This window comes from Natrix helvetica (genome assembly GCF_964273705.1).
Source record: "Natrix helvetica genome assembly, chromosome: Z".
Classification (NCBI taxonomy): Eukaryota; Metazoa; Chordata; class Lepidosauria; order Squamata; family Natricidae; genus Natrix; species Natrix helvetica.
In genome coordinates, this window is record NC_138554.1 from 20,730,296 (window position 1) to 20,756,694 (window position 26,399).

At 42.3% G+C, this 26,399-nt stretch overlaps 1 protein-coding gene across 1 annotated transcript; it reads left to right on the plus strand.

Annotated features, from left to right (window-relative positions):
- Nucleotides 1-4,976: 4,976 nt before the first annotated feature.
- Nucleotides 4,977-26,213, plus strand: LOC309401959 (ras-related protein Rab-35-like). The gene is made up of 6 exons (XM_081971347.1): nt 4,977-6,513; nt 17,747-17,797; nt 21,319-21,442; nt 22,705-22,829; nt 24,678-24,802; nt 24,958-26,213. The coding sequence occupies exons 1-6, from the start codon at nt 6,459-6,461 to the stop codon at nt 25,084-25,086; spliced, it is 609 nt and encodes a 202-aa protein (XP_081827473.1). The 5' UTR covers nt 4,977-6,458; the 3' UTR covers nt 25,087-26,213.
- The last annotated feature ends 186 nt before the right edge of the window (nt 26,214-26,399 follow it).

Consider the following 26,399-nt stretch of genomic DNA (forward strand, 5'->3'; position numbering starts at 1 on the left):
AACGTCACGCTTCTCTGACACTTAATGTCGAACTTCTCCGACGCTTCTGTTGGAAACCCTGTTTTCAGGTGAAAAGTAAGGCTTCGCAACATTGAGCCGGGATTTCTAGGAAACTGGATTCTTCAACAGATCAAGACAGGAATTAATCTAATAATACTCAGGAATCTGAGCAGAATTTATGACCAGGCTTTATAACTCTGCTCATGCTGCAGTCACTTTACCATTCATAAGAGTTTGGATCTACGCTATATCTAGTCCAGCTGCCTTCACAATAGAGATGGGTTCCGGCAGCCACTACTGCCGGTTCGCTCGTGGCCATGCCTAGCACGCACGCTTGATGCTGCATGTGCAGCGGAATAAAAATTGGTCTATGTAATGCACAGAAGCAAAAAACAAGATGGTGCCGCCGTCAGAACTGGTTTGGGGGTGTGGCAGGCTTGGGTTGCTGCCGGTTCCCGTGACCCAGGCCGCCAAACCACTACCAGTTTGGCCGAACCGGTTCAAACCAGTAGGAACTGCTCCAGAAGGGTATGCAAAGCCATGTAGGTAGTCCTCAGAGGTGTATTCAGCTGCTTCGGACCGGTTTGCTTGAATTGGTAGAGTGGAACTGCAGGTGGGCCTGCCCACCCACCCCAGGTCAAAAATGTCCTATGTAGCCTTGTTTTCGATGCCTCATGCGTATATGCATGCTGCACACACGGGCAAAGCATATGCGCGGAAGGCTGCATGCCTGCGTAAAAGGCATGCATGTGCGGTACGAGCATGCGCTCGCAGTTGTGAACCGGTGGTAAACCTAAGTGAATCCCACCACTGGTAGTCCTCAGTTTAAAACCATTTGTTTAGTGACCATTTGAAGTTACAATGGTTGAAAAAAGTGATGTACCACCAGTCCTCACACTTATGACTGACCCAGCATTCCCACAATCACATGATTGAAATTTGTGCGCCTGGCAATCAGCATGTATTTATGATAGTTGCAACATCTCAGGGTCCTGGAATCATCATTCGCAAGTCAATGGGAGAAGCCAGATTCGCTTAATAACTTTATGATTCATTTAATAACTTCAGTTATTTGCTTAACAACCATAGCAAAAGGTCGTAAAATGGGGCACAACTCACTTTATATCTCTCTTGCTTAGTCAGGGAAATTTTGGGTGCAATTATGTTCGTAAGACCAGGACAACCTCTATCCCAAGACGGCAAGCAAATACAACTCATTTTCCTCCTATTTTCCCCATAACAACAACGCTGTGAGGTGGGTTGGGATGAGAGTCAGTAACTGGTTTAAAGTCACCCAGTTGGCTTTCATGGTTAAGACTGGGAGCTGAACTCATGATCTCCTGTTTTCTATCTGAAGAACTGTGGGACCTAACTATGAAATCAATTCACTACAGTAACTGACATAACAGCTGCCCAGAGTCACTCTGTGTGAATTGGACAGCTATAGACATTTGTTTATTAAGGATGCAGTCAGTGGCTAAGACGCTGTTGATCAGAAAGATAGGCAGTTCAGCGGTTCGAATCCTTAGCGCCACATAATGGAGTGAGCTCCCGTTACTTGTCCCAGCTTCTGCTAACCAAGCAGTTCGAAAACACATAAAAATGCAAGTAGAAAAATAGGGACCACCTTGCCGGTCACATGACCAACAGAGACTATGTCTTTGGACAGCGCTGGCTCTTCGGCTTAGCAACAGAGATGAGCACTGCCCCCTAGAAAACAGAAACGACTAGCACGCATGTTCAGGGAAACCTTTTACCTCATACATTTGTTTAAAAAATAAATAATAAACAGGCCAGTGAAATGGTTTTGAATCCTTCTGTTCTAACTGTATACCAGAGGTGGGGAACTATGCCGCCTTTATGACCTGTGGACTTCAACTCCCAGAATTCCTGAGCCATCATGGCTGCCTCAGGAATTCTGGAGATTGAAGTTCACAAACCATAAAGGGGGGCGGAGTTCTTCATCCTTATACCAGTGATGGCGAACCTCTTTGACACAGAGTGCCCAAACCAGAATGTGTGTGCATGTGTGCGCGCCAGAGCACTAGAAACCCAGTCTTTAGCCTTTTTGGGCTGTTTTTTGGCCCGTTTTCAGGCTGTTTTTTCGGGCCTGTTTTTTGGCCATTTTCTGGCACCCGCAAAGACCAGCTGGTGGTGCACGTGTGTGCCATAAACCAGAATAGCAGCTGGCAACGGTGCACGTGCCCACAGAGAACATGCCATAGGTTTGCCATCATGGCCCTATACATTTGAACATAACTGATTATGTATATTTGAAAAGGATAGCCTGAGGTGAGTTTAAGTGGTCTTCCCATTTCACTTGCACAAGCATGTTTTGAAATGTGACACACTCCCCTGCACCCTTAAATCGCTTCTGATCCCCTGCTGGGTCTTTTAGAAAACTTGAGACTCTCTTGCCAAAATAATAATAGGCTGGGGATGATGGGCTATCAAAATGTAGCTTCTCATTGGTTGGGTGAGAATGTTTGGATGCAGCTGATGGGCTATTAAGTAGCCAATTACAGGGAGTCCTCCAATTTCAACCATTCATTTAGTGACTCTTCAAAGTTACGACGGCTCTGAAAAATGTGACTTATGATCGTTGCAGCATCCTGGGGGTCATATGATCAACAATCGGACATTTGGCAACTGGCATGTATTTATGACGGTTGCCAAGATCGAGTCATGTGATCCTTTTTGCGACCTTTTTACGAGCAAAGTCAATGGCGATGCCAGATCCACTTTACAATCACACGACTAACTTAACAACTGCAGTGTTTCATTTAACAACTGTGTAAGAAAGTTCATACAATGGGACAAAACTCACTGCCTCGCTTAGCATTGAAAATTTTGGGTTCAGTTGCGTTTGTAAGTTGAGAACTGTCTGTATTTGTGGTAGTTCTGTGTCTTTGTTGTTTCTATCTGGCCTTTTTGTTGTTGGTTAGCAAGAAAACCCCCTCCCCCCCCCATAATTGTAATGTTTAAAATATAGGTTGGGAACAAAATAATGCCAAGATGGATCAAAAGAGAAAACAGAATTTGCCAAGTAGTCCTAAGGAGTAAAATGTTATACTGTCTACCATCGGTAAGGGTTTAAACCATTTTTATGGATTTTTATTTTTTTAATGGGACTTGAATACAAGCTCACCAACATGGAGTCTGCCCTTTGCTTTTGCAGTAGTAGAAGTTGTGATTCTAACTGAGGAAATGCTAGTCTGTGCCACAATCGCTGGGCTGTGGGCAACCTCGACTTTCTGTGCCAGCTGCATCCCTCTGGGTGGCATTTTCCTTTTCTCATGGTGGGCCTAAGCAGAGAACAATGTGCCTCTCTTGCAGAACCGAGGGGGCAGCTGCAACTGGCATCCCAACCTTCCGGAGAAGAATGCAGGACGGATGGGTCAGGCAGATGGTCAAAACAAACAGCCACAGGCATGGACAATCCGTAACCCGCCCCATCACTCCTCTCCCAAACCAGGAAGCTGCATAAATTTAATGCAGAGCTTCTCAATCTCAACAACTTTTAAGATGTGTGGACTTCAACTCCCAGAATTCCCCAGCCAGTTATGCTAAACTCTATGCTGGCTGGAGAATTCTGGGCGTTGAAGTCCACACATCTTAATGTTGCTGAAATAGAGAAACATCGATGTAGATTATTTGGACAGGTGGCAGGATGCCTCAGTCCCTAGGCAGGAATGGAGGGGGGGGGGGCGGGAGAGACTCTGAGCTAGGAATCCTGCCAGTGCTTTCTTCTGCCAAAAGTTAAAAGAATCTAGTTTATTTCTGGGACTTCGGGGACACACCCACCCTACTTTCTCAGCAGTAAAAGAGAGAGAAGCGGTTTGCAGCTGACTTGTGCCAAGTTTTTTTCCTCCCCTTTCCAGTCTAGTCTTGGGATTTCCTTGTGGTCACCCATCCATCCAGCTCCAATTCCACCCAACTGTTTGGAGAAAAAGCCCAAAGTGCTGCCCCCACCCGGGGCTCTCTTCTGCCAAGGGCTGCTCCGAATCCACCCACCCCCACCCCCTTTTGGAAATGCGACCCAGTTTCCCGGTTGAACTGCTACAAAGGAAGTCGCTGCGCCCAGCGTAGCTGTGAAAAGGCGAAACCTCGTCCGGAGCCTCGTGTTTAGATGCAGCCAAACAAGACACACCCTGTAATGTAACATATCCCCCCCCTTTTATTAATGGGTGCCACCTTCCTTTGGGTCGCATCCCGGCCCTTTCCCTCCAAACGACTTTTTATTCCCCCTCCCCACTTTGCCCCGTTTCCCCAGATGGTTACTCTCTTATTTTTCATCCAGCTTTCTTCCCAACTTCCGACCCTGCTCGGAAACCCACCGGTCTCCTTCGAAGCTGCCTTCTCCGCATCCTCGCTGGGCGGAGTGCCCGGGGAGAAGGGGGGGGGGAAGAGAAAGGAGGAAATAAATCCTGGTTTTTACCCCCTGGGACCCAACCTTATGACAGACCCCGGCTGCTGCCATCCATAAGCAGGAAAGTCTCCAGATGCATGCGATTCCTATTTCCCTGCAGGCCGGGGAGGATAGTCATTGTAGAAGTCCCCTTGGTCTGCGGGCGCCAGGTTGGGGCCCGTTACATGCATGCAGGCATTTTAACGCTGGAAGAGGGAGAGGTGCGGCTGGACAATGCACGTCGGAATGAATAAATATATCATTTTTTTTTAAAAAATGATCTGTATCTTTAACCCCGGCATGCGGGGTTAAACACCCATATCCATAGATAGATGACAGACAGACAGATAGATAGATAGATATAGATAGATATAGATATAGATTCATACACAGACACTCTCTCCTCTCCCCCCCCCAATCCCACCCCACAAAGTGGCGGGCCCCACGGCTCCTCCAAGCCCAGCCCTCTCTTTATTCTCTCCCCTCTTGTGGCCCCGCCCAGCCCTCGGCCGCCGTCGCTAAGCACCGCCCATTATAACACAAGGCGCCGCCCCTTACAAGGCAGGCCCCGCCCCCTCGCTCTCCCTCCGCCTGGTTCGAATGTTCCTTTGGCGTTCCAGCCGGGAAGCCGCGGCCGTAGGAGGTGACGGGGAAGGAAGGAAGGCGCGGGGCTGCGGGGACCTGCCATCTGATCCCAGCCAGAGCCGCGTCCGGCAGGGGACGAGGAAGGCAGGCAGGCAGGCAGGCAGGCAGGCAGCCTCCACCACCGCCACGCCACCCACGGGAGACCCGCCTAACCCTGGCAGCTGATTCAGCGTTGATCTCCTTGGCTCCCGTCGCAATGCCTCCTGCAGGCCGCCTTGCGCCCGGCTCTCCTCCTCGCCTCCTTCATTGATTCCTGCAGCGGCTTTTTTTTTAACCTCCTCCCTCCCTCTGACCTTTTCCCCCTCCTTCTCTCTCCTGGCTTCTTTTCTTGGGGAAAAAAAAGAGAAAGTAGTTAGGAAAACTTTGCGATATCTTCTTCCTCTTGGCCAAACCCTTTTAGAGAAACTCCCAGCCTGCTTCCCTCCCACCTCGGTTGGGTCTTCTGATTCCCCCACCCCACCCCTCGGTTTCTCCTCTTTTTTTTAAATTAAAAAAAAATACAACCGATCGGATCATCCTCTCCATCATGGCAAGGGATCTTCTCTAATGCTGCCACTCCTTTCGATGCTGAACATTTATTTCCTGGAGCCAAGCAGATCTCTCTTTTTTGGAATGGGGATCTAAATTCTCGCCTCTTCCTTTAAACCACCACTTACCTTCCTGTCCTGCTTTCGTTTTTAACAGTCAGGCTCATCCTTTTTAAAGGAGTCAAATCTTGTTCTCTTTTTAAAAGCTGGGGTTAAAAGACTGGAGAAAGAAGAAGAGGAAAACACGCTTCTTCCTCTGCCTGCCCCTTTTTTCCTCCCTTTTTGTTTTGTTCCCAGTTAACTATATTTTCTACACGGCGCTGCTTTTTGGTAAGCCAGGAATTTGGGAGAAATCTCTTCCCTCCCTATTGGCTCAGAAACGTTTAACCATTTCTGTCTGCTTCCCTTCCCACGACAAGGGAAGCCAAGATCTTAGCAAACCGTGATTCCGGTATTGAAGGACAAAACGCCAGAACAATCAACGTACATCCTACAGTTGTTTGGCAGAAGAAGAAACTGCTTTCCAACCCACAAACTGGGCTGTGTTCCTCTGTCATTTGACCCCCAAGGGAAGCGGGGAGGGGGAAACGTTTGGAAGAAAAAGGAAAAAAAGTTTTGACATCTTCCCACCTTGGGGGCTAAGTTACAAACATTTCCATGTTCTTTACGGTAAGTTTTTGGAGGAAAAGACGGTGAATCCTCACGGATTGACTCAGCTGCCGCTCTTGGAAATTGTTGGCAATCTTTGGACGTTGTTTGGCCTCAGCGAGCTGCAATGGGGCTGTGAAGCCAATCCTGTGGGAAGTTTGAGGAAAAGCCCTCCAGGGAAGAACCGAGTGTGAGATACAGCAGTGACGGAAGCTGTCCCAGCACCGTGAATGGCTGCCAAGGATTATGACCACTTGTTTAAATTGCTTATCATTGGAGATTCGGGTAAGAGTGTTTGTTTTTTCATTGTCATCCCTCTTCAAACTTATCTAACTCTGTCCTCCTGTATTTGTTAGATTTTTATCCTGCTTTGATTACTTTGTAAGTAACTCAAGGCAGAGAACGTCCACAATACAGGTAGTCCTCAACTTATAACAGTTCGTTTAGTGATGGTACGAAGTTACATTGGCACCGGCATGACTTTTTTCACACTTACAATAGCATCCTCATGGTCACCTGATCAAAATTTACATGATTGGCAACTGATTCATATTTATGATGCAGTGTCCCTGGGGTCACATGATCCCCTTTTGTTCCCTTCTGACAAGCAGAGTCAAAAGGGGGAAGCCAGATTCACTTAACATCTGTGTCATTAATTTAACAACTGCAGTGATTCACTTAATCACTGTGGCAAGAAAGGTCGTAAGATGGGGCAAAACTCACAGCAAATGTTTCACTTAGCAACAAACATTTTGGGTTCAATTATGGTTGTAAGTTGAGGACTACATCTTCTCTTTCCCCCCCCTCCTCTTCTTTCCCCTCAACAACAACCCTGTGAGGTGGGTTGGGCTGAGGGAAAATGATTGGGCCAAAGTTACTCAAGCTGTCATGCAGAAGTAGAATTCATATTCTCCTGATTTCTAGGCCAGCACCTTAACCCTACACCAAACTGCCTCTTGCTGATTTCCCCCCCCCCTCCTCAAACAATTATTTCAATTGTTTTGCTGTCTTTTTTGTGAGTTTTCAGATTTCCTAACACTTTTCATGCTAGATTTGCCTGTTATCCTTTTGCCATTTTCATTCTGAACACTTAGCCTGGTTCTTTCAAATTTTTCTCCCTTCCTAGACTTTTTATGTTAATCTTCCATCTTCTTCCTCCAGTTCATTGTGAGCACATGAGGTGGGTTGAATGCTTCCCTCCCTCGTGTATAATCTCCTTCTTACCTGTCCTTTATTCTCGTTCTTTTGTTCTTCCTCACCCTTTCTGCCTCACTTTCATTCCTGCAAATATCCCTGGGCAAAATAAAGATCTGCACAACTCTGAGAAGGAATCATTGGACCTACAACCTCCTTATCTTTATTCCTTAATTCTACTTTTCTTCTTGTCCCATACTACCTTTCAGGAACTCTAATTCTCTATAGCTGTGTTTCCCAACCTTGGCATCTTTAAAATGTCTGGACTTCAATTCCCAGAATTTCCCTCCTTGCATGGAATTCTGTGAGTTGAAGCCCAAACATTACCACAGTTTAAAACTGCTCTATCGATTCCACTGACTTACAGAAAGATCCACTAAATATGTTAAAGGGTGAATTTTATTTTTCTGACATGTTAGTGGTTTTCTTCAGGACTTAATTCAATTTGTAGAATTCCAAGCATCCTTTGGGCTGTAGTTTTCTCAACCCTGGAATATTTTCATTTGGCTTTAGGGATGAGGGAACAACCTTGGGAGTTTCCTTCCTATGACTTTTATTGTTTTGGGATATCATCTCCAAGTGGATGGCCTCCAGGCATGCTGGGACTACACAGCCAGGTTGACTTTAATTCTAGGAGATATAGTCTAAGCATATCTGAAATGGAGAATGGGTGATTATCATTCCTCAAATGGTTTATAATACTATTTCCTGCATTTATTGAATATATAGGTCACTTCCTGTGTAATCATCTTAAAGCAGAGCACAAATGTAGAAATAAAAGCTATTGCTGCATTAATATTTAAGGGTGACATTGAAGTACATTTAAAAAACTGAATAGCAAAATAAAAATGTGGGTGGAGAAGCAAAGTGGAAAATTAAGATTAAGCAGGATGGACTTTTCAATTTTCACCTGATTATAACAGCCCTTTCTCATTGGCCATATTTCACATCCTGTTATAGTCCTATAGCTCTTTACCTAAGGGTAAGCTGAATTTACTCAAAGATATTAGCCTTTAATCACTCACACCGAGCATGTCCAACCTTTTGACTTGCCTGGGCCACCTTAAGTAAAGAGGAATTCTTGTGGACTGCAAATAAAATATATAATATAGTTAATAAGATGGCTCAGCAGTTAAAGATGCTGAGCTTGTCAGCTGGAAAGCTTATAGCCCGGGTTCGAGACTTGAGCACTGCGGGACAGGGTGAGCTTCCGTTACTTGCCCCAGCTCCTGCCAACCTACCAATTCGAAAGCATGTACATGCAAGTGGTGGGTTTCCAATTTTTTTACTATCAGTTTGCTCGTGCGTGTCCACGCGACACTTCTGTGCATGTGCAGAAGTGTCTGGGTGGGTGGGCGGAGCCTCCCGCTACTGACACTCCCGGTTCAGCTGATCTGGGCCGAACTGGGAGCAATCCACCTCTGAAGTAGATAAATAGGTACCACTTCGGTGGGAAGGTCAATGCTCTGTGCGCCTTGATGTATAGTCATGTTGGCCACATGACCACGGAAGCGTCTTGGGACAATGCTTCTTATAGCTTAAGATTTTGTCCCTCGCCAGCCTCAGCCAGCTTGGCCAAATCCAGAGATGGATTTATAATCCAAAAACACCTGGAAGGCAGCAAATTGCCTATGTTGGGGCAAAACCATTTCATTCCACCCATCTGGTAAAGTCCTGTCTTTCGTTTTCTGGGCTGCATTTTGAGCTCTGGGGTTCCTTGGCCAAAGCTTAAATAAAAGCTTGGCTGAAGATGGGGCTGCCAAGAGAGGGAACTGGGATTTGCTGGGGTGCACCTGCTGCGAAATCGGAGTTGGATGTGGAATTCCTCAGTTTTGGGTGAATGATTCATACAGACCGCATTGCAGTTTGTAGACACCATTGTGGTCTCCCACAAATCGCTGACATCACACAGCTGCTTGGGAAGGTTTGAGAATGAGAATTGGGTGGGGACTCTACCTTCCAGCTGACTCACTACAAAACCCAAAAGCGGAAAGGAAGACTGGTTGGAGCAGACTTGTCCAGTTGGGGTTGATTTGATCTTCCATGGCTAGTGCAGGTAGTCCTCAACTTACAACAATTTGTTCAGTGACCGTTCAACAGCACTGGGGAAAAAATGTGACTTGCAACCAGTCCCTGGACTTACAGCATCCCTGTGTTCATGTGATCAAAATTGATGTGCCTGGCAACCAACATATTTTTGACCCTTGCAGCATTCCAGGTTCATGTAATTACCATTTGTAACCCCCTCAGCCGACGTTGGACAATCAAAATCAATGGAGGAATCTGGATTTGCTTAACAACTGCGTGGTTCACTTAACAACTGCAGCGATTTGTTTAATAACCATGGCAAAAAAATGCAAAAATGGGCACAACTCACATCACAATTGCCTTGCTTACAACAGGGGGAATTGGAATCAATTGTGGTTGTAAGTTGAGCACTACCCACAGTTCAATTGTACAGGAAACTTTTCCTTTGAACAGTCACAGGGGGTGTTGCAAACTGAACCTTTCTTTGTGCAGCAATCTAATCCTGTGACAGAATTGGATTATCTTCCTTAGTTATTATATTCTTCTTGAAAAGGGCATAGTGTAACCTTCACATGGTCTTGCTTCTCTCTCCAGTCAGAAAGGCCGCTCCTTGCTTTCACTTCAGGCCTTTTGCAAGTGATTTATTTATTTTATATAATTTATTTGATTTGTCAATCGATTAAAAGATAATAGGTATAGGAATAAACATGAGTATGAATGAAATGCATATGAATAAAAAGGAACATTAGGGCAGGGACCGTAGGCACAATGGTGCACTTATGCCCGCCCCCTTACAAACCTCTTAGGAATGGGGTGAGATCAACAGTAGACAGTTTAAGATTAAAGTTTGAGGGATTTGAACATATAACAACAGAGTCAGGTAGAGCATTCCAGGCATTAATCACTCTGTTGCTGAAGTCGTATTTTCTGCAATCAAGTTTGGAGTGGCTTACATTGAGTTTGTATCTGTTGTGTGCTCTTGTATTGTTGTGGTTGAAGCTGAAGTAGTCATTGATCGGTAAGACATTGTAGCGGATAATGTGTGGCTTACCTTCTCTCTTTTGGACTTTGGAAACTTTTAATGGCTTCTTTTGTTTGCTTTCTACACTTGATAAAGCTGATTTTGAGATGGATCAAAGTAAAATTAGTAGAAGCAGCCGTCTTTGGTATGCATTCATGCATGTTTCAGTGTATCCAAGAATCAGGGTTTGCGCCAACCTGGCAATCATTTCAATTGATTTTGCAGCTATTAAGATTGGTGGCTGAACAGGGACAAAAATAGCCAGGGAAATGATTGAAGCCTGGGAAACATGTCCCTTGGCAATCAACAGGAGTGCTGATTTACGATACCACCAGCTTATCAGGTACTTTGAAGCCGAGGGCTTGGCAGCAGAAGGAAACAATAGCCAATGATTTAGTAACTGGCCATCAACACCCCAATGAACAACTAAAAAGCCACACAACCAGGCGCCACATAGAATAGCTCAAAACATAGAGAGAGAAGTTCCCTGAGGATGGACTCCAGAACAAGTTTGAAAGCTTGATCCCGATGACTGATCCCGATTGGGTCCTGCAACATTATCCTGGGACACATATATTTGCCTTCATTCATGAATACATTGGTTCCAGGATACAGTAGAAGTGGAATTAATGTTTCCGTCAGTTGAAAATAGATGCTGGCTACAGAGGAGAGAAAAGTTGATGAAATGTTTGATGGATAGATTGGCATGGTAAAAAGCTGGTGCAAAAGGCTGTTGATCTCTGGCGATCATGTTTCAGTACTGGAGGATCCCAGGTTGTTTGGTGTGTCCTGGGATCTATTTGGATCGGGTTGCTCCAAGGCATGTCTGATTTAAAGAGGATTTTAGGATTTAAATGCCTGTCACGTAGTCATAGTCCTTACTACAAATAGGCACTCTAAATCAGAGGGACTGGCTAAGTTGTAGACTGAGAAGTATTTGGGGGGAGGAACAGGTTAACCTTATTAAAATGTATTCATTGGCAGATGGGGGAAGGGGGGGGGTCTCCTATTCATGTGACAATTCACATAATCAAATCATTATGGGAAGAATGTAAATTGGGTCATTGGCATCAGTTTTCATTGTTTGCATAATTATGTCATTGTGTTAATCAGTGTGGAAAATTGGTCGGGTGCATGGGGAGGCGGTTGAAAGAGTCTGAAAGGCGGCGGTTATATTAGAATATTAAATGTGGGTTTGGGTGGGTCTTAAGTGGGTCTATAGCTTGTTTGAAAACAATTCAATTTTGGTCACCATAATATAAAAAAGATGTTGAGACTCTAGAAAGAGTGCAGAGAAGAGCAACAAGGATGATTAGGGGACCGAAGGCTAAAACATACAAAGAACAGTTGCGGGAATTGGTACATCTAGTTTAATAAAAAGTGGTGACATGATAGCAGTGTTCCAATATCTAAGGAGCTGCCACAAAGAAGAGGGAGTCAACCTATTCTCCCAAGCACCTGAAGGCAGGGCAAAAGGAACAATGGATGGAAACTAATCGAGAGAGCCAATCTAAAAATAAGTAATTTCCTGACAGAACAATTAATCAGTGGAACAGCTTGTCTCTGGAAGTTTTGGGTGCTATCGCTGGGGTGGGGGGAATTCCAAGAAGAGACTGAACAACCGTTTGTCTAAAATGGTACAGAATTTCCTGCCTGAGCAGGAGGTTGGACCAAGCTCCCTTCCAACTCTGTTATTCTGTTAATTCAAAGTTTGATTGTTAAATTTGGAGAGAAATCTGAAGTAGGGGGACAGCAAGTCTTGATCTTGAGATTTGTATGCATCAACCTTGAATAAATTATTTGGGTAAAAACATGGGAGAAAGGCTTGCCAAATCTATTGTTGAAAAATATGAGTGGGACAGCTCCTATTCTGGAAAACAATCACTGCATTCAAAATATCTTGATAAGTGGATCAGCTGAATAACATCTAGAGCTGAATAGCATCTAGTAGTGACCAATGCAAAATTCTTCCCCCAGGAAACCAAAACGAAACGCACAATTATAAGTTGGGAGACAGAGAATCAATAAGGGGATTTGCGGAAAAGATCCCAAAACAGTCATTGATTGCAAACTGCCTATGAGTTAGCAAAGAGATAAGACTGCAAATATATATATATATAGTAACTATAGGGTTTTCCATTGGTCACTACTACTAGGCGTTATTCAGTTCTGGATGTTATTCAGCTGATCTATTAATCAAGATATTTTGATGTAGTGATAGAAGCATCATCCCCAAATCAATGTATTCTTCACTGATATATCACTTTCACTGTTGTGTTCCTTTCTTGGGCCCCATATTTTGAAGATTCAGAGAAATTAGAGCAGATACTGGAAAGGTTATGGGTAGTCCTTGACTTATGACCACAGTTGGGACTAGAATTTTGGTTGTAACTCCTGATGGTTGTATGTTGAGGCTCCATGTGACTGAACCCAATTTTACAACTCTCTAATGGTAGTTGTTAAGTGGATCATGTTGGCCGTAAGTCCAAAACCACTCATGTAAATGGGTATTTTTTTTGCCAGAAACCAGCAGAAAATCATGTTCATCATTAGAGCATCAAAGATGATAAAGGGTCTGGAGGCTAAAATGTATGAGGAACGATTAAAGGAACTAGGTATGTCTAGTCTTAACGAAGAGAAGGACTAGGGGTGACATGAAAGCTGTCTCCCAGTAGTTGAGGAGCTATCACAGGGAAGAGGATGCCAACTTAACCTCCAAAGCACCTGAAGGCAGACAAGAAGTAATGGATGGAGGATTATCAAAGAGAGATCCAACCGGAAACTAAGGATAAATTTCCTGATAATAAGAACAATTAATCAGTGGAACAGCTTGCCTCCTGAATTTATGGATGCTCCAATGCTGGAGGTTTTCAAGAAGAGATTGGACAGGCATTTGTCCAGAATGGTACAGGAAAGGTCTTCTGTTCCAGCAGAGCGTTGGACAAAAGACCTCCAAAGTTCCTTCCAAACCTATGATTGTAAGATCTGGTTTGGCTAGGCAGAAGAGCCAAGTAACAGGTAGGCCTTCGATAGACTGTCCTTTTTTTTTTACTGTCCTTGAGATGACAATTTTGGCAACTACTTTCCATATTTCAATGATCTAGGACCATGATGGTGAACCTATGGCACGCAGAGCCATTTCTTAGGGTATACGAGGCGTTGCTCTGTCAGCTCCGGCACGCATGCACACACTGGCCAGTTGAGTTTGGCCTTCATTTTCGGCCGTTTGTCTCCCTCTGGAGGTTTCAGGGAAGGCTCCTGAAGCCTTGAGAGGGAGAAAAACTGCCCTACAGGCAATCCGGAAGTCGGGAAACGGGCCGTTTCTGGTCTCCAGAGGGGGGGGGGGGCTTTTCATCCTCTCCAGGCTTCTAGAAAGCCTCTGGAGCCTGGGGAAGGTGAAAAACTGGTCCATCGTGCCATCACACACCAAAAACAGGGGGGGTCGCACACGCATGCATGGGGAGGGGGGGTCACATGTGCATGCGTGGGGGTTGCGTGCTCACGCCCCCCCTCCCTGCTTTTGGCACGCGATGGGAAAAAGGTTAGCCATCACTGATCTAGGATTTATAGGGAAAATACCTCCCAGTAAATCTTGGCTTAGAATTTGTGTGTCTCTACAGCTAGTTCTTGAGTTACAAACATTTGTTTAGTGAGAGTATAACAACAGGGAAAATTTTATTCGCGATCTTTTTTCACACTTAGATAAATGAGGTCACCTTTTGCGGCCTTCTGACAAGCAAAGTCAATGGGAAAGCCAGATTCACTTAACAACTGGGTTACTAGCTAATTTGCAGTGATTCACTTAACAACTGTGGCAAGAAAGGTTGTAAAATTCACACGATCTGTCTTGCCCAACAACAAACATTTGGGGATCAATTGTGATCGTACGTTGAGGATTACCTGTCCCAAAGTTTCAAAAACATTTTTATCCCTCATGGTGGAAAGATACTTATAGAAACCTTGTTAACCAATGTCTTCATCCATTGTGTTGGCCAGCCAGTTACAACAGCCTTTTCATCCTGTTTTCGCTTCACACGAATGGACTTCAACTCCCAGAATCCACCAGTGAGCAACACCATTGCTTGAGATAGGATATTGCTGCCTGGGGACTTCTGAAAGTCCACCTATCTTAAAAGTGGCTGAGATTGAGAAACATTGAAGTTGATATCCAAACTCTCCTCTTTTTGTCACATGTAAGCAAACCTACATGTTACATGAAAAACAATGCAATCCAGTGATAGCATTCAGAAAGAAGAAGCAGGAATACCAGGTATAATAAACCATGAAATTCTAGATAATCTAATTACTTCCATTTTTTTCTTTCTAGTAGGTACTATGTCACAATAGTGCCAAAGAAGAGAATTTTGTACAGCACAAATATATATTTAAAAATAGACTGTACTCTATGATTAAGAGAAAAATGGTAGTGATTAGAGTGTATAACATCATGTATATTTAAAAAGAATTTGATATAACCAGTGTACTGCTGTTGCAAAATTGGAACTGGGTTGCAGAATAAAGGAAAATGTACAATAAAAATATATTAAAAAAAAGAAAGTTGTACAGCACCTTTGCACAGCTTTGTGGATAAGAGTGCTCGAAGGAACTATGAAGCTAATTAAATCTTGTTTTTTATGAATCTTGGTTTCCTTGTGTGTATTTAACTCACAATTTAGTTCTGAGCATTCTGTGAAGCTTTTCTGTGTCTGGCTGTGTCATGTACTGTGAAAATAGGGAAGTTGGACATATATACATACAGCTAACTTACATTGTGGAATGCAAACTCCACAGATCCCTTTCTTGTTATGTGCTGACGTTTCTTCCCTTGGAGAGAAACAGAGGGGGCTAGAAAAGGGTCATACAGCTGCGAGCTGTTTTCCTTTACTTCTTCTTTCCCAGCTATTCCATTGCCAAGTCTCTTTGAAAATTAACTTGTCAGGGAGATAACAGAGATGGGGGTAGATGGGGAACAGCTGCCATGACCCCTTTTCATTTTAACCGGAGAGTCTTTCTGAAAGTGAAATTATCCCAGTGTTACAGAATGGAGCATTGGGTTAACTTTCCAGCCAGGCAGCTTTGCCCTTGTTCTAGAAACTCCATTCCTTGCCTATTTTCTTATTTTGTTTTCTGAATGCCTCTAGCAAATTCTTTGCATTCCATGGCATTTCAGCTCACTCCATCTTCATTAGACATTTGGGAGAATTGCTCCTTCACCTCCTTTCTTCTCTTAGAACTTTGTTCTTCTGTAAACATTTGGTTTCCCCAGAGTCTGCTTGATATTTCTCTCTTGTGGCTCAGTAGCCATATTTTGGCCTCCTTCCTGGTGACATTCCTGCTAAATTCAGTGTTACAAGGAGAATTAGATTTTAAATACGGTCTTCACGACTGTGAGGGTTGGACCCTAAGAAAGGCTGAGTGCCAAAGAATTGAGGCCTTTGAACTGTGGTGCTGGAGAAGACTCCTGCGAGTCCCTTGGACTGCAAGGTGATCAAACCGGTCAGTCCTAGAGCAGATCAACCCTGACTGCTCTTTAGAAGGACAGATCCTGAAGATGAAACTCAAGTACTTTGGCCACCTAATGAGAAGGAAGGACTCACTGGAGAAGAGCCTCGTGCTGGGAAAGATTGAGGGCAAAAGAAGAAGGGGACGACAGAGAATGAGGTGGCTGGATGGAGTCACCGAAGCAGTAGGCCTGAGCTTAAATGGACTCCAGAGGACAGAAAGGCCTGGAGGAACGTTTTCCATGGGGTCATGATGGGTCAGACACGACTTCGCAACTAATAGCAACAAAAATTCTAGCATATTCCATTCCAGTTTTTTTCTCTTCAGTCTGTGGCCATTTTCAGTGCCGAAATCTAGAAATCTAGAAATTTACAAAATGCTAAAAACATTGTGTGAAAAGCCCAAGCCATCTTAAGACAGAATAATTAAAAAGAACAGCCACACTCAGATACAGAGATTGTCTTCAAAAGGTGGCCACTGTTTAATGAAAAAGTACAATATGCATTCCCTGAAAAGAATTTTGGGTAATACATAGCCAGGGTCTACATAACAGAGTGAATATGTGATTCATACCGTGCCTAAATTATAATATGTTGAGTTTGGTTTGATTTAGCATGCTACATGAAATCAATCAATTACGATCTGTAAACTCGTTTTTGCATTAGTGCAAGGATATCCAACCTTGGCAACTTTTTAAGACTTCTGTACTTCATGGCTACCTGAGGAATTCTGGGAGTTGAAGCCCACAGAGTTGCCAAGGTTGGACCTCCCTGCTTTAGTCTGTGGGGTGCACTCAGCCAATTCTAGTTTGTCAAAAAAAAAAACAATAGCAACAGGATGCTACGATATATATATATAGTAAAACTGTGCTAAAATGGCAGTTCAGTTGAACGTTACACTGACGAGACCTAAGAGGCTCTACAGGAACTAGAGGAAATCAGCTGGCACACCAAAGAGCCTAGCTGATTTGTGGAATCTGGGAAGAAAAACAGATTTCCGTCAGTGTGTATATATGTGTGGGAGAGGGAGAGAGAGAGAGAGAGATGGCCTAGCATACACACAAGATCAGCCAAGAAAGCTTGTGCTGCAGAACTCAGTCTTGGCTTATCTCCCACTGCAGCTGTAGAGAATGGAGGTGCAGTTGTGTCCTCTCAACCTTCACAGGAAGAGGGGTCTGATCAAGAAACTGTGGGGAAGGAAAGGAGAAGAGCTGGAGAAGTTGATTTCCAGGGTTATGTCAACAGGTGACCTCAGAAGTTGCTGGAGAGAATTTCTGTCCCGTGACATCTATGGTCCCACCCTTGTAGGTGGCTTGATTACTTTAAGCCAGGGTATCGAGGTGTGCCTTCTGTTTTCTTCCTGCTCATAACCTTTCAACTTCCTATTTAGAAGCAAAAATTTGTGACTGCTCAGCATGCTGCTGATCCAATTATTATTTATCCAGTGTTCTCACCACTGCCTGAGAGTTCACATCCATGTCTTGAAAGATAATCCACAATCTCCGATGTCCCCCTGCCCCCAATGCTGTGCAAGCTTCTCTTGCAGTCCTGTGGTTTTTACCCCCTCCTTCTCCTTGTAGTAGGACACAATAGGTTGAGACAGGAGTGGCTGTTTTTGAATAAATACTCCCAAGGTTGTTTGCTTTGGGTGGGAAGCTTCTCAGGAGCTTTGTTGAGGGCCATCTGTTGCATCAGAAGCAGTTAAGAAATGAAGGGAAGGATTAAACTCTCATTTTGAGTTTGTGTGATTTGTTCCCTTTTGTTTCCTGTCCAGGGGTTGGCAAAAGTAGCCTTCTGCTCCGTTTTGCAGATAACACCTTCTCAGGTAAGGAACTGCCTTCTGTGATAATGACCATTGGATGGGTTGAGAGTCCTGATACTTGCCATGCACCAAAAATGCTGCAATTTCAGTCCAGGCCAAACATCTTTGGATAAGATGGATTCTTGGCTTTAACGTCTCATTTTTAAAAGCAGTTGCAAAATTGTAAAACAAAACAAAACGGATAAATGTGCTGATCCATGAAATGCAAAAAAAAAAAAAAATCACAATGCCCAACTGGCAATTGGGAAGAACAAAAATTCCACAAATGTGTGTGTGAGTTTCCCAGAGATTTTTCACAAGTCTGTTCCGAAGAATGTGGAATCTCACTCCCTTCTTTGTGGCATTTTAATTGGTCATGATAATAATGATATTGCCCAATTGGGGTTTGGGGATTTAATTTACCCAGCGTTCTTTTATACAGTTTTGCTATAAAAGAAGCAAATGGTCCTATCTGCTCTAATTAAATGTGTTTGGGTGCTTATTGTGTTTCCCAGCTGGCAATGCTGTAATTGAATCCTTGCTAGTATGTTTTTGCAAAGTATTGCAACATGAATTCTTTTCAAAATAAATTCCTTGCCTTTCCTCCCTCCTGCCTTGGTTAAGTTAACTTCTTTCCATTTTATTCAGCTTGTTTTCAGTGTGCATTCAGATCGTAATTTGCTGGTTGACCAAACCGTTGATTAAATGACCAGGAAAAAAAAATCTGCCAGAAACGCAGGCTGTATTGATTCTCACAGCATCTGTTTTGAGCAGTTGCTGTATTTTTCCTGTTACAAATAGGTTGCACCTGTAACTAATATTAGAATCCTACAAATTCTAGGACTATTGCATCCCTTTTTTCCAAATGATTTATTCAGTGGCTCCTTGACTTACAAGCATTCATTTACTGACCATTCCACTGAAAAAAATAGTTTACAACTGGTCCTCATGCTTACAACTGTTGCAACATCCTAATGGTCACATGATCAAAATTAAGGTACATATCAGTCAGCAACATTTATTTACAACATTTGTAGCATGTGAAACCCCAGTTGTTTTCCAACAAGCAAATTCAATGGGAGGGGGGGGGAGATGGATTTGTCTAATGACTGTATGGTTCACTTAACAACTGCACTTATTCCCTTAACCACGACAAAAAAGGTGATGAAAATCGGTTGCCACTCTCTTAACAATCACTTTGCTTAGAGTTAGAGAAAAAATATTTTGAAAATCTCAACAAAATAATAGTGAAATATATATGGCAAGGGAAAAAAGCAAGACCTAATCTAAAAAGATTACAAGATGCAAGAATTAGGGGAGGGTTTGGGTTACCAAATTGGGAACTATATTATCAAGCAGCAGTGTTATCATGGATGAAAGAATGGATTGTACTGAAAAATACAAGATTATTAACATTGGAGGGACATGATTTACCTTTGGGTTGGCATGCCTTCCTGTGGTATGGGAAAAACAAGATACATGATTATTTTCAAAGACATTATATAAGAAATGCTTTATTATTAGTATGGGAGAAAGTTAGAGAAAAACACTATTTGAAGATACCAGCTTAGCTTTCAACAATGGAAGCATTAATACATCCAAATATTATTAATATGGGAAACATTGTTAGATATAAAGATGTTTTGACAGAAAGGGGGGAACTTAAAAAGAAACAAAGATTAGAAGAACAAGGGATTGACATGGTTTGGTACACACAAATTATATGGTTTCCACATGGAGATGACAGAATTGGATGAGATACTTACAGGAATAGAAGAGCAAATGATTAAAAAAATGTATAACTATTTACTGCATGTTCAGCTGGAAGAAGAACAGGTTAAAAAAAACAATGATAGTGTGGGCAAATTTTTTGGGATATTCGATAGAGTTAGATAAATGTCAGCAACTATGGGAACGAAATTATAAGTTAACAATGGCAACTGCATATAAATAAAATTTCTACAAAATGTTATAGATGGTACATGTCACCTGAAAGATTGGCAAAATTGTTTAAACACAAATCAACCAAATGTTGGAAATACCATCAAACGCCGGGGTCATATTATCACATGTGGTGGACATGTATAAAAGTGAAAAAATATTGGGCAAGAATTTGAATGTGGTTGGAGAAGATGACTCAGCAACATATTGACTTAAAACCTGAATTGTTTTTAGTTTAGTTTAGTTTAGTTTATTAAATTTATAAACCGCCCCCTCTCCCCGAAGGGACCCTTTTTGTTGGGTATCTTATCAGGAAAGTATAGTAAAGAAAATGTATATTTGATTATTCATGTAATAACTGCAGCTAGAATTGTATTTGCACAAAATTGGAAAACTGAAGAAACCTCTAAAGATGAAAATGTAATTAAGAAAATATTAGATTGTGCAGAAATGAGTAGATTAACACTAGCAATTAAAGGAAAGGAAGAATCTGATTATTACAGGTGAAACTTGAAAAATTAGAATATCGTGCAAAAATTCATTTATTTCAGTAATGCAATTTAAAAGGTGAAACTAATATATGAGATAAGACTCATTACATGCAAAGCAAGATAGTTCAAGCCGTGATTTGTCATAATTGTGATCATTATGGCGTACAGCTCATGAAAACTCCAAATCCACCATCTCAGAAAATTAGAATATTACATGCAATCAATAAAACAAGGATTGTCCATAGAACAATATCGGACCTCTGAAAAGTATAAGCATGCATATGTACTCAGTACTTGGTTTGGGCCCCTTTTGCAGCAATTACTGCCTCAATGCAGCGTGGCATGGAAGCTATCAGCCTGGGGCACTGCTGAGGTGTTATGGAAGACCAGATGCTTCAATAGCGGCCTTCAGCTCTTCTGCATTGTTCGGTCTCATGTCTCTCATCTTTCTCTTGGCAACGCCCATAGATTCTCGAAGGGGTTCAGGTCAGGCGAGTTTGCTGGCCAATCAAGCATAGTAATCCCATGGTCATTGAACCAGGTTTTGGTGCTTTTAGCAGTGTGGGCAGCTGGAAAATGAAGTCAGCATCCCCATAAAGCTCATCTGCAGAAGGAAGCATGAAGTGCTCCAAAATCTCCTGGTAGACGGCTGCGTTGACCCCGGTCTTAATGAAGCACAGTGGTCCAAAGTCCTGTTGCTCAGTGGTCCAAAGTCCTCTTTGATGAGAGGAACTTTTGCATCTCATTTGGAAACCAAGGACCCAGAGTATGGAGGAAAAATGGAGAGGCCAATCAAGCACAGTAATCCCACAGTCATTGAACCAGTTTCTGGTGCTTTTGGCAAAAGTTGCTCTCATTAGAAAAGAGGACTTTGGACTTATGGTTATAAGTCTTTGGTCTTTTGAGTGCCACAATTAAATTTCTAACCCTTAACACTCCTGGCGATTGCTTTTTTTTTCTTAATAACAACAATATTGGATCACACTTCTCTTTTGCAATAACACATCCTAACATTTAGCTTTAATATTTCTCAGTTTGTGTAGTAAAAAGGCATTTTTATACCCTTTTCTGATTACTTTCATTCTTCCTTCTTTCTTCCCTGTATCTCTCCAGGTAGCTATATCACAACAATTGGGGTAGATTTCAAAATCCGGACACTAGTGATTAATGGAGAAAGAGTGAAACTTCAAATCTGGGATACAGCTGGACAGGAACGGTTCAGGACTATTACCTCCACGTAAGTCCAGGATACAAGCTGAATGGAGTGCAGGGGCCTGAATACTGAAGAGTGGGGACAAATTGATGAGAGGCTTGTGAAAAGGCCACGAAAAGAGCCTAGCTATTAATTAGTTATGGTCGTTAGCAGTATACAATCTTTTCACATTTACAGTTTTGCAGGATAAAATAAATACAGGTGGTCCTCAACTTAATAACCACAGTTGAGGCCAGGATTTATGTTGCTGAGTGAGAAATTTGTTAAGTGACTTTTGCCCCATTTTATGACTTTTGTCAGAGTTGTTAAATGAATCATTGCAGTTATTAAGTTATAACATGGTTGTTAAGTGAATCTGGCTTCCTCGCTGACTTTGCTTGTCAAAAGGCCGCAACAGATAATCACACGAGCCCGGGACAATGCGACAGTCATAAATGTGGGCCAGTTGTCAAACAGCTGAATGTAAATCACGTGACCATGGGGATGCTGCAATAGTTGTGTGAAAAATGATCATGTCACTTTTTTCAGTGTCATTGTAACTTTTTAACTGTCACTAAGTGAACTGTTGTAAGCCGAGGACTACCTGTAAAAGTGCAAAACCCTGGGCAAAAGTGCTTCCTTTAAAAGCCACAAGATTTTTGATCCAGAATGAGAAATTAGTTTTAAAATCGAATACAGGTAATCCTCTACGTACGACAACAACTGAGCCCAAAATTTCTGTTGCTAAGCAAGACATTTTGTTAAGTGAATTTTGAACACAGTTATTAAATGAATCACTACAGTTGTTACGTTAGCAACATGTTTGTTAAGTGAATCTGCCTTCCCCGTTAACTTTGCTTGTTGGAAGGTCACAAAAGGGGAATCACCTGACCTTCGGACACTGCAGCCATCATAAATATGAGTCAGTAGCCAGGTGTCTGAATTCTGATCACGTGACTATGGGGATTCTGTGACAGTCATAAGTATGAAACGGTCACCAGTCACTTTTTTCAGTGCCGTTGTAATTTAGAACAATCACTAAATGAACTATTGTAAGTTGAGGATTTCCTGTACTTGGAGAATGTTGTGGGATTCTAGCCATTTAAACTTTTTTATTATTATTTTAACTTTGAGGGGGTATCTTCCCTAAATGTGGTTTTATGGTCACCTCGGGGCTATTCACTAAACTAAATGTAAGTCTTGGTGGAGCTACAGAACTGCTTCGAAGCCTGTCGCTGAAGAGAAAAATGGGGAGTTATCAAAATTTCTCTGTTCAAAGCAAGTCATTTCATTTTCTTTGGGTGCAGGTATTACCGCAATACTCATGGTGTCATCATTGTTTACGATGTGACAAACGCGGAGTCCTTTGTTAATGTCAAGCGCTGGCTGCATGAGATTGGGCAAAACTGTGACAATGTGTGCAAGATTTTGGGTGAGTGGTTTTGTTACCAACCTGTTTCCCTCTCATCTTTCAGTTCAATGGTTGTGAGTCTTTGTAATTCTATCACATTACATTGGAACGTGATCAGGGTAATAGAAATACAAGAGATTTTCTCAATAGTTCTTATTCATACTGGAAAAAGAGGAAGTGGGCTGCGTATACTTCATGGTGTCCTGCTTGTTTCTCAGGGGGAGTGAAATATTTTTCTTATTTCAGGAATATCCAGCCTAGAAAAGTATATTCAGATGCATTGAGGTTTCAGCCTATTCAAGTTTACAATTGCTTAATTCTTCTTGCTTGCTCTAGAAACAAACATCACTCCAGAGGTATATCATTGAAGGTCAGCTAGGGAAACCTGATAGTCTCTTTATTTATTTATTGCAATAGCAGCATTGGATTTGAGGAAATTATTTGAGTTGCATCTAGGAACAGGGCAGATGATATTGTGCTTCCATTCTTCTTCCATTTCAGATTATAAAGTGCTGATTTGGGCCATTTGAACAAGATTTTGGTGGGGGAAAATATTCTACCATGGCTCTGTATATTCTTTCTCAACGGGGAATTTTCCAGCTACTTTATTTTGGAACTACAACTCCCACAGTCCTCAACAATCATGTTAGTTAGGGCTTCTGTAGGCCCTGCCTATTGTTTGCAGTGATAGAAAGAATAATATACTGAGATAGTTTGCAGGGTGATACCATTGTGGATCTTTGAGGATTGGAGATAAACTGCTAGATTTAGAGATCCACTAGCTAATCTTGGCCGAAAATAATCAACTGGACATTTGTCACATGCATTTCACTTTGATGTGAGCTATGGCTTATGACAAAAAAGCATTGTGACTTACTGACTGCAGGACAATTCTTTCTTTATCTAACCTGATACACTGCCAACTATGAAAATCTCTCAGCGGGTTTATAAAAGGGTAAAATAAAAATTCAGCTGAGACATTGACATAGGACTAAATACCGTGATTGGGATTCCCAGAGAAGAAAAATGATATGAATTCATTGTATTTTTTTATCTTGCCATTCCTGAAAATCTCAACTGTAACAAAGATGAGTATATTGCTTATAGAAAATTGATCTAAACAAAATTAAAGCTAGGGGTTTTCAAAATCCCATTGAGCCACTTGGCTTTATCCAAGAGATGAAGAACAAATTGGTCATCTGTTGTGGATTAGAAAGCCAAGTAAATATGAAACTTCGCCTTTGCTTGCTGCAAAAAATGAGAGACCTTAGCTGGGATTAATTCTTGCTTTGTTTGCTGCATTGTTCTCTGGTGAGCCAAACCAAAATTCAGTATTTGTAGGTCATTTAACCAAACTGTGAGTGGCCTATTATCACAGCCACTCTAGTGAATGAGAAGGCAGATTTCCTGAGTCACTCTTCCATCTTAAGCGATTAGTTCACAGAATTATCCTCTTTATAGTCTTTTCTCCAAAGTATAAGACAGAGAATGTACTGTTTGACATTAGGTACTTACCTCTGCCTTTTAAAATGGAGGACATCCAACATTGGGGCATTTATTTGGACAACATATACTGTGCCACAGACCTATGTCTTTATGATGAAATCCTTTTACACACAAAAACAAAAAACAACCACCACCCACTGGAGAAGCCATTAAAAGGATCCAGGTTGAGCTGCTCAAGATTAGGGGGAAGACTATAAGCCTCAAGACTCTATAATTGGTCTTAAGATGTGTTAGATTCAAAAAGAAGCCACAGTGTGCCCGAATTATCTGTTACTCGTGCAGAATATATCATATAATATATTAAAGGGTTTGTATTGTTTTCTTTGCTCTTAATTCTCCTCTTCTCCAATCCTCTCAAACCAGTGGGTAATAAATGTGAGGACCTGTCACGGAAGCAAGTAGAGACTGCTGATGCCCGGCGGTTCAGTGAGCAAATGGGAGTGCGGCTTTTTGAGACCAGTGCTAAAGAGAACCTCAATGTTGAAGAGGTATTGGAAGAGGTGGTTAGGAGGGCAAAGGTGGGAAGGGAAACTGAGGCCTTCAGTGCTTCAAGAGGGGATGGATGGAGCTTTGGGCTGGAAAAAAATAAACACTTGGTAAGAAGTTTGTTCAGTTCCCTTCCCCTTGTATGTTCCATCTGTAGATGTTCAATGCTATTACCACCATGGTGCTCCGAACGAAACAGGAAAACCTGGCACGGCGACAACAGCAGAACGAGGTCGTCAAAATCAACAAGCCCAAAAAGAAGCCTTCGGTCAAGAAATGCTGCTGAAGGGGCAGCCCCTATAGATGCCTCTTCCTTCTGGAGGAGAGCTGATGAACTGTGGGGAATTGTGTGGGTGGAGAGAACCAGTATGAATCCTAGCCCTGGGATTCTTCTGTTTCTCTTTGCTGGGGAAGTTGAGTTGTGGGGATAGAAACACAAATTGAAGCATTGCATTCCTTGCCTGCTGATAGGTTGGGGAGTTGTAGGTTGTGCTTACAGAAAGTGGGGTGGGTGGGCAGCATTAAAGAAGAAAAGACTACTGAAACAAATCATTACGGTGAATAAAATGAAGAGGATGTGGGGCATAGCTGAGCCCAAGGAAATTGCCCTTCTCCCTGTAACTGAAAAAAAGCCTTTCTCTACAACTTTGCTTACTCATTGTATTTTATTTCTTCACTTGTGGTCTGATAGCTGGAATACAACTGGTATTCAAATTTAAGTCCCAGTAAGAAGGTTGAGAAGGCGGGCATTAGATTATTTTGGAGCAAGCTCTTTCACATTCTGGAGCTGTGCCCCCGTTTACATAATAATAGGAAGTGGAAGGAACACAAGCAAAATGTGTCAGAATTTCCCAGCCGATAGTATTGGGAGTTTTCCTTCTCATCTCTCTTTTAGGCTTACTCTGATTACTCTAGGTAGGAATGGTTTAGGACCAAGCTACGTTGCTCTTCTCTTAGGATTTGGAGAGTTTTCTATCTCTTCATTAGCCCTGTCCTTCAATCCAGATGTTGGGGAGAAAATAGCCAACTGTCCACATGGTGGGTTTGAAAAAGGACTTCGTAACCTTTGCAGCTATAATTGGGGTACCATTCAGTCATTCTGGTTTACTTCCAGAAACTGAGGAACAAAATAAGAAGTGACAGCATAAATTTTAATATAGGAGTGTGAAACTATGTCCGGATTCAGCTGACAAGTTGCCAATTTATGATTCCCAACTTTGAGGTATTACAGACAGAGACTCTGTCCCCTTTCAACATTGGGACACTCTGTGCAATTTATTTGCTTCATTAATTATTTTATATACACCCAACTCTGTAGATAATTAAAACATCTCATTTTAACTCATTGCTAATAGCATCAGACTTGTTAAGGATATACCACTATTCAATAAAGACATTTAGATATAAAAACAATTCTGCTTCTTTTATTTCCCTGTTACACCCACTCCCTAGGTACCAACAGGAAGAGTTCATCATAATGCCAGCTCCTCTCAAGTAACATTTGGCAGTGTAAAAGTGTTGAGTTATCTTTATCGGAAGCAAAAAGTCAAGGAAAAAAACTTAAATTCTTCCAACTTTGATGGACATTAAAAATCTGAC